This window comes from Zosterops lateralis (genome assembly GCF_965231275.1).
Source record: "Zosterops lateralis genome assembly, chromosome: 2".
In the NCBI taxonomy this organism is placed as follows: domain Eukaryota; kingdom Metazoa; phylum Chordata; class Aves; order Passeriformes; family Zosteropidae; genus Zosterops; species Zosterops lateralis.
In genome coordinates, this window is record NC_139763.1 from 87,731,286 (window position 1) to 87,740,132 (window position 8,847).

General features: G+C 47.4%; 1 protein-coding gene across 1 annotated transcript; it reads left to right on the forward strand.

Moving 5' to 3' along the window:
• Positions 1–2,181: 2,181 nt before the first annotated feature.
• On the forward strand, positions 2,182–8,432 carry AICDA (activation induced cytidine deaminase). The gene is made up of 5 exons (XM_083855568.1): positions 2,182–2,308; positions 5,464–5,611; positions 6,055–6,325; positions 6,506–6,621; positions 6,915–8,432. Exons 1-5 carry the CDS (start codon positions 2,301–2,303, stop codon positions 6,966–6,968), a joined length of 597 nt encoding a protein of 198 aa, XP_083711694.1. The 5' UTR covers positions 2,182–2,300; the 3' UTR covers positions 6,969–8,432.
• The last annotated feature ends 415 nt before the right edge of the window (positions 8,433–8,847 follow it).

Below are 8,847 nucleotides of genomic sequence, written 5' to 3' on the forward strand. Positions count from 1 at the left end.
AGACACTCAAACACATCCACACCAGCAGGTTTCTGCTCTGGGGATTAGAGATAGAGGCAGAGTATCTCTACCACTGACTTTGTACACTTGCATCTCACATGTGAGGGAAATTACCAGTCTAAATGAAGGGCATTAGAAAGCCTACAGCACTGTTTAGTCTTGAGAGCTTTGCCATTAATTATAGTTCATCTGTTTATTCATCCATTCCTTCTTTTTTATCTCGCTAGAGAGCAAAGAAACTCTCAACATTTAAGGGAAAGAGCATGTCTTAAACATGGAAGGACGAATTCCACTTGCAGGCAGAACCAGAGAAAAGATCTAGTTATACATTTTATGAGACTTGACATGTAAAACCTTTGAGAAAATATTTTTGCACCAATTAAACTAATGGGGAAGACCAGGCTGGCCATGCAGATTTTTCTTGACTCCTTTCAAAGTAGAAAATTTTCTGCAATCTTTTGGCAATGAAAGTTGAGAACCAGCACAAGAATAAAGGTAAATTTACTTTGATTTATTGACTGAAAGACAAACAGTTGTGATCTCTAAGAAACAGATTTCCCAAAGTGTTTTGCTTTTTGTTTTTGCTTTTCTCTTGTGGTTTTTTTTTTTTTTTTTTTTTTCTTTTGATGTCTTGTGTAACAAATGTCCTCTTTGAATTATTAAAAGAAAATCTGGTATTAAAGTGTGATGTGTTGGTCTGACTTAGGAGATCTGTCACAAGGTGCTACTAGAGCAAAAGCTGAAAGAGGACGGCTGTTCCATTAGCCAGAGTGTTCTCTTGGACTCTGTAAAGTAGGACAGGGATTCTCAAGGATTTCAGTCTCTTCTAGCTTTGGTCAAACACTAGGAGCTAGATCCTCAAGGAAGATAATTGCCACAGTTCTTGAGACCAATTCAGCTGCCAAAATGTGTGTTCACTGAGCGTGTGTCCTACCAAGGCATTTCCCTCAGGAGCAGGACAGCCCATACCTGGGCCTTGCAGGCATGCTTCTCCTTTTCCTGAAGTATGCCATGCTCTCTGCTCTCAAAAACAAGTCCTCCCCAAGTGCTGGGCTAGAGAGTTGGCTCTATTCTGGCAACTCATCTCTCCTTTGCATGTTTTTGCATATACTGGTTTCGCAAAGACTTAGCATTCTGAAAACCAGTAAAATTAATAAGGAAAGTTAATCAAGCAGAGAAAAAACGAAGAACTACCCTAGCATGAGGTAAACAAAAGCCCTGCTTCTCAGCCATGCACCACTTGAGGCAGAAACGAAGCAGAATGTCCCCTGGCTGCCTCCTCTGTGCCCTGCCCAGCCCAAGGCACTGCCCCATCCCTCGGCTGTCCTTCAGCCCTGCAGAGGGGATGGGTGCCAGGGCAGGAGCAGAGCCTGGGCAGCCCAGGGCAGTGCTGGCAGAGCAAAGTGTGTGCAACCTGCGTGCCAGCCTGGCTGTGACAGCACAGAGCTCAGTCAGGGGGTCCTGCCTGTCACCCTGTCACCAGCAGAGCTTGGTGCTGGTGCCAGTACCATCAGGATCAGGCCCAGAGTCATCCCCCACTGGTGCTTTGTGTACTGCTTTGCAATGCAGATCTGCCACCACTCCAGGGCTCAGACACCGTGGCAATGTTCAGGTGCCAAAGTGAGGCCAGCCACTCTCCACTGAACCCTGGGGGCTGGGGCCTATTCACTCTCATCTTCAGCTTCAGTGTTGCTCCATGCAACTGCCAGGCCTTTCAGGGGGTCACAGAGGAGTGGGGAAAGTCTGCCTACAATTTGGTGTTCCCTGAGCTCCTTCCAGCGGGGTGGCTCCAGGTTGCTGCACTGAGCTGCCTCTGTGGTGGAGCAGGGCAGGGTCACCACCGTCCCAGCACAGCTGTGTGATGTGAAGCCTGGAGGGATGGTGTGGTTTTGCCCACATTCACACTAGTGGTACACAAGCTCTCAGGGCCCCCTCTAACCATTAGACAATGTTTCCTGCCTTGTTATGCTATTGATATTATTTCAGAATAATTTTGCAGGCAGGGGGGGCAGTAGGCAGTGCAGGGGGGGTGGTAACCAATGGGTGCTGAGCATCTTTCAGAACTGATGCCCCTTTGCATCTCAACACTTTTCTCTTCAGCTCTTGCAGCTCCAGAGACCCTTCTAACTCCTCCCTCAACCACACCCCGATGAAAGCCAGCAGGGAATAGATAGGGGTGAATGGGGAGGGGACACACAGGCCAGTCCACATTTCTGTACATCAGGTCAGAGGGCTGCACTGACAGAGTCTGTGAGATAACCTCCCCGTAATCCTATCACCTGAGGGAGACCCTGGGAGTCATGGACAGGTAAAATGAGTGCCTCTGGTTTCTTGCTCATATGAAAGATGAGAGTCTTTCTGTCAGAATTAACTTGCTTTCCCTCTGGAGTTGACCATCCCTTTCCCCATCTGACTCACTGATCTAACTCCCTGCCTCTCCTGTTCTTGCATCTTGCATCTCTGTTGTTCTTTCTCTTTGACTGTCTGCCACTTGTACACTTTTCCCTTTCTGTCATTTCTGTCTTGTGGCTATTCTCTGTTCCTTTCATTGTTTTTCTTTTCTAGAAACAAAGAATAATAACAAAAGGGTGAACAGTGAGATGCTATCTGCTGCTTAAGCACCTCAATCCTCTACTTGCACTTGCAATTACTCTGTGAGCTTATTATAACTAATCACTCTCCACAATTGCATACTATGTACGCACTTGGAGGGGCTTCACTCTGATTTCATGAATCTTTATTTGATAAGAAGATCTCTATTCAGGCTGCTTCTTCACTGCCCAGGTATAACAGCTCCTGTGTCCTTGCTGTTTTCCCTTGAGCTATGCTATAGCTGTAGGAGTTGCTGCAGTTTACACCTAACCTGACATCTGGTCAGTTGCTCCACAGCACATCTGTTCATTCATTGTTCTGTTTGCACCAGCCATATTCTGAAATCCTCCCTGGGGAAAAAACCCCTGGGACAGTGAACTCCAGAGGAAAGGGAGAAAAAATACTGATGACCATTTCTAGTTGAACAAATGTCTTCTGTGATTCAAATTGTCTTCAGTTTGTTCTGAAACTGAAAAATAATCTAAGTGATCGTAAATTTATTTTTCTGCGGTTTGGGGTAATTTCTTGTTCTTCACTCTTATTTGCATCCACATGCTACTCAGCACAGGCCAAAACATTGAATAGAGAAAAATAGAATGAGATGAGAAAAGGGACAATTAGAAAAAGAATCAAAAACATCTTGAAAGCTAATGGTTTTGCCCAAAACTTAAAAAAAACCCAAAAATAGAAAAGGGAAAATCTGTTTTCCCTGATGCTTTTGGTGTGATAAAAAGCATTTTCCCATATGGGTTTTAATGAAACACCAACATAATTTTAATTGGTTTTCACCTGGCTTATATATTTCTTCAGCAAGCAATTGCCTTGTGCACAGTGCCTCTTCTCTGTTTTCTGCAGTTGTGGCACATCCCAGGTAAGTGCTTCGAAAGCCTCTGGCCTATCACAATTGTGCAATTTCCTGGGTTATCCTTTCTGGACAACCTGAGGATCTGTCACCACAGAACAGATCCCCTCTCCAGTATCTCTGTTACAGGGCACAGTCTTTCCCATATCCCTGCAATAACACATCTAGAAACCTGTGGTGAACCACTGGTTGATAATTCTATGAGGAGACCAATATGTGTGCCTCTGTGTGTGTGTTAGGAATATAAATAGGTGTTCATTTGTGTTTGTACAAAGGCAGGGAAATAGGGTGAATCTAAGGTGGTAGGAAGTAAGTCAGCTCTAAGTGTGAGAAAGATGGTGAAGAACACCCAGTGGGTATGGGAAACATGCACACAACATGGACAGCCAGAGAAATGGGTGATGAAATGCAGTGGAGTCAGCTTGTGCTCTGCTCCTGACACAACCTGCAAGCCCCACAGAGCAGGACTGCACCAGTGCTCACAGGACAGACCTCCAGGAATGGCCTCAGACTGTTGTTGGGCTTAATGAAATACTTTGTGGGCATGCCTCACCCTCCTGAGTGTGTGCAGTCTTCTCTATGGACCTTCTTCTAACAGAAGACATGCTCACATGTGATGTGCTTCTGCAGGAGCCTGTCTGCATAAAGCATGGCATAACAGAGTGTGTGTGTGCTTCCTCTTTCTGTGTGAGCAGGACAGGTATTTTTGCACTGCAGGCTGAGGGAGACAGGGCAGGAAAGAGTTGTTTGTCTTTTGTCTGTGGGACAATCAGGGGAGCAAGGGTGCCTGAGGGAGAATGTGTCTGATGCAAGTGAGGAGCAGTAGGGAGTGCCACACAACCTCAAAGCAGTCACTAGGTAGCAAAAGGCAAGAGGATGTGCATCACTGTATGAATCAGTACCTGTGATGCAGTGGCCCTGTGTCAGGGTGCACAAGGGACAGAAGCTCCTGGAGGAGCAGAGAGGATGCCTGTTAGCTGGTCATTAAGTGCTCTGCAGTGCTCAAGCATTATTGAGACATTGGCAAACAGATGAAGGGTGCATATATGTGCCTAGACTCTCATATTTAAATTCCTAAGAAACCCAAATTCCCCTTTTCTACACTTCACTGGAGATCCTCCGCAAAACCCAGCTCAGTATCTCTTATACTGACCACATCTTTGTGCTGAACATCAGCCTAACAGTGGGAAAAGATGACAAAGGACATGATTATTTTTAACCTATTCACTTCTGTTTTGCATTGCTGCGGGGGAGGTGAGTATCTCACCTCAATGAACCCAGCTGCCTGTGTCCCTCCACTTGGCAGAGAGGCTGTTAGACTATCTTACACCCTTCCTGTGCTCCTGCTGCCTCTCCCCATCAGGATTCCTGGGCACGAGAGCAGGGCCATGCTAGTCCTGATGTCTGTCTGCTGTAAAAATGGTATTTGAGTCTGGAGAAGTGTCAGCATACCTACCCTTTATATGTTCCATCAGCTACTGGATGGCATTTTTCCCTAGTCCTGCACACTTTCAACTCTGCTCTTCTTTTAGGCAGTGCTTGGAAGACATCCAGTCCAGTCTTCCCTGGAGAGATTCTAATTTGATCTGTCGCTTGCCCCAATGGATTTTCAGGGTTTCATATAGCAAAAATAGCATCTCTTGATGACTGAACTCCACACGCCCTCATCTTCATAGGTCTCAGATGCCTGCATCCTTCTTCCTCATTGGTGTCCATGTTCTGGATATTTTCAGATATTTTCACACTCTGCCCAGCCATAGTTGCTGTTTGACTAATCACTATTAATTCTCACACCATTTCCACTCACAAGGTCACCTGCTTTATCCCCAGAGTCACGTCTGCATCCTTTCCCTAGAACATTTCATGCAAATTACCGACACTCTTCTCACACCGAGAGGCTTGGATGTGTGAAGAGGATATTTTTGGTGCTGAGCCGTCAACAGAGACAATGGTAAACTGCTGGCTGCAGAGTGGGGCTAATGTAAATTCCTCTTTGTCTTCTCCTGCAGCATCCTCATGCAAAGGAGACTCTTCCTTTACAACTTCAGGAACCTGCGCAAGGCCAAGGGCCGGCGGGAAACCTACCTCTGCTACGTCGTAAAGCGCCGGGACAGCGCGACCTCCTGCTCCCTGGACTTCGGATACCTGCGCAACCAGGTACGGGAACACCTTGCCAACCTGTTCTGAGGTGCCTGCAGCTCCAGTTTGCCTGGGGCAGCAGGGAACAGAGGGCTGTGACAGCAACATGGCACACCTGGGCACTGTGCTGGCACACACTGTTTGAGGGATGCAGCCTTCAGGTAAAGCTGTACTTTGCGCTACCCTTGAGTGTGTGACCAGCAAGACATCCACAATCCCTGCTGCTTTACCAGCCTGCCTGCCCTCCTGCTTAGCTCCTGCCCATCCCGTTTGTGCATCCCTCCACATCGGTGCCCTCCCGTGCTTTTCTAGCCCCTGAGTACTACCGTGCCTCCTCCTCGTGTGTGCTGACCCAACTCCTTCCTCACACCCCATCCACGCCACCCCTCCCTCTTGCCCCTCTTACACCCTGCTCCACCTCGGCACCTCACGCCTTGCCCGTGTCTCTCCATTTCCCGAAGATGGGCTGCCATGTGGAGGTGCTCTTCCTGCGCTACATCGCAGCCTGGGACCTGGACCCGGGACGCTGCTACCGAATCACCTGGTTCACCTCCTGGAGCCCCTGCTACGACTGCGCGCAGCACATCGCCAACTTCCTGCGCTCCTACCCCAACCTGACCCTCCGCATCTTCATGGCCCGCCTCTACTTCTGCGAGGACCGCAAGGCAGAGCCCGAGGGGCTGAGGCGGCTGCACAAGGCGGGGGCACAAATTGCCATCATGACCTTCAAAGGTGAGTTGTGTGGGCAGGAGAGAGATGACGGAGAATTAAGGGGCGTTAGGGAGATGCAGAAGAGGGGGAGAAGGTAGGGCAAGGAGCCAGAGAAGGTGATGCAGAGTGTGATGATTTAGTGATCCTAGGAGAGGTCAGTGTCCTGTTGAGCATCCTGTAACTCTCCTCTACCTTACACAGATTTTTTCTACTGCTGGAACACATTTGTGGAGAACAGGGAACAGACATTCAAAGGCTGGGAAGGGCTGCATGAAAACTCTGTCCATCTTGCAAGGAAACTTCGACGAATCCTACTGGTAAGGGCCAATTCTCCTTCTTCTTCCAGTGCCTCTTCCCTCAGCTTATTCCTCTCTTCCTCACTACAATTCCTCTCTGCTCTTGCTGCTTATCCTTGCCATCTGCCATTTCATTCACTCATGTGTCTTCACCTTCTACATCCCTTATGCCTCTTGCCACAACTTTCTTCACCTCCCCTCCTTGTTCACTTCCCCTTCTTCACCTCTCATCCCATCTCCTGCCCTTCCTTACTCATATTCATGGGTTTCTGCTCACTTGACAACTGACCTACCATTTATATTTTGTCCTGCAGCCGCTGTATGAAGTAGATGATTTACGAGATGCTTTTAAAATTCTGGGACTTTGAAGTGAAAGACATCAGCAATCAGAAGACTTTGCAAACACTTTTTCTTTGATTTCCAACTGTCTCCCTTACAACAGATCTTTCTCCTCTTCCCTCCTTATATCGCTCTTCCTTCCAGCCCTGTGTCTAGAGATAAGACTATCCTTACTTTTTATTTCCAAGGAGAATTAGGCTGATCTTGTGAAGACACCTTCCCCAGGCTCACATCTTATCCATTGCTAACTGGGAATAGCCAGGACTGCAGTGACATTGCCAGAGAGTGATTTGCCTCCCCTCAGTCCCTGCAGAGCTAATCCAGGTGATCCACTAAATGGAGCTCTGGGTTTAGCCTTGCCCAGGTGGGAACAGACAGCCTGCAAAGCTGTTTGTGTGATTGTGTTCTTGCTGGCACAGCACTGACCTGCACATTTAATGAATGCTTCCGGGAGCACGTTTTTTGGCTCTTAGAGCTGCACTACACTCAGCTGCTCTGTGTTCTCCCCTGTGAAATGGTTTATTTATCCTTCTGGGTGTTGGTAGGAAGTTGGAAACCATCACGACTGAAGTGGTACAGCTTATGTATTCACAGCAAAGTTGGCCAGCTACTGGAATGCTCAGCTGAGAGTGCTGAAGTGAGTCCTTGACAGCCCAGGTAGCTCAGCTTGAAAACCTCACTTGAAGCCAGCAGGTCTGTCTAAGTGGATTGTGTGCAGAGCACCACAGCTCTCACTGTGTGGAGTGCTCTTCATCCACTGAACATTTCCCCCTAGACCAGACATGCAATGTGCTCCCTCCACAGCCAACTGCCTCTGCTGGAGGCACATTTACAGCCCCCCAGTCTTCTGTTTTTCCAAGCCTTTTACTGCTCATAATATTTCCAAAAATGTCTAGTTGGTGACTGTACTGAGAGCTGGCCAGAAAAAAATCCTGGTGTATGCAAATCAGCCAGTAAATAGACATTTTCTGTAGGGGCAAAAATCAAACCATCCTCCTGCCTGGCAGTCACTCTGTTTCCACTAGGGGACCCCATTAGCTCCTGATCACACAGTCTTTACAAGCCGAAGATGAGGGTTCATAGTACATGCCTGCTCACCACCACCTAAATTACGGCTGGATTTCCCTCTCCAATCTAACCTCCTGAGGCTTTGACAAGGCTAAGTGTGTCCCGCACGCTGGGTGTGCTCTGTCATTTCCTTCATGATGGCTGCAAGTTCTCTGCTCCATCCTGTTCCTCTTTCTGGGAAAGGCTGGAAGCTCCTCAGAACACATCCTCTGGTGCTAGGCCAGCTGCAGGAGGACAGCAGAGAGCTCTGCTCCTACAGGGCCTCCTCCTGCTAGGAGGGGTCACAACCAGGTGCATCACAAGCTTCCTACAACTTCAGGCTCCCGAGGCACTCTCAGCTTCAGGAATTTCAACCAGGAATAGCAATGACAGTCCTTTGCAAAGCATTAATTTGCAAGCATGGTGTTGTATATCTGTTTCATATGGTGCACATTATTTATATAAATAAAGGTCTTACAAACAAGCATCTGGTTTTGTCATTTTTGTGGTATCGTGGGTGAAAGAGGTAAATTGGACACAGAGGATTGACATGTCTTCTCTTCTGATGTCTGGAGGCACAACCTGGAAATATTAAACTGTCTTCATACTTTTACTTGTAGCTTTGAATTTATTGACAATGTCACCCAGCATATCATGGCCGATTAATTGTTTGGGTACTTTGGAAATACTACCAAAAATCTCTGAAGTTATTTGAGATGCTTTGTTCATTGATGGCCAGCCTATTGTGCCCATTCATGATTCATAATTGGCTGCACTGGATACAGAAGGGCTGACCCAATATGCTTCACAAAACAAGAAGAGAAGTTGTATAAAGAGCCTTTGTCTTTCAAAAACTTCATA

Excerpts from the sequence above, each read along its gene's own strand:
- AICDA (XM_083855568.1), top strand. Across the intron at positions 5,612-6,054 it reads TCGGATACCTGCGCAACCAG|ATGGGCTGCCATGTGGAGGT; the intron begins GTACGGGAACAC and ends CATTTCCCGAAG. Across the intron at positions 6,326-6,505 it reads TGCCATCATGACCTTCAAAG|ATTTTTTCTACTGCTGGAAC; the intron begins GTGAGTTGTGTG and ends TACCTTACACAG.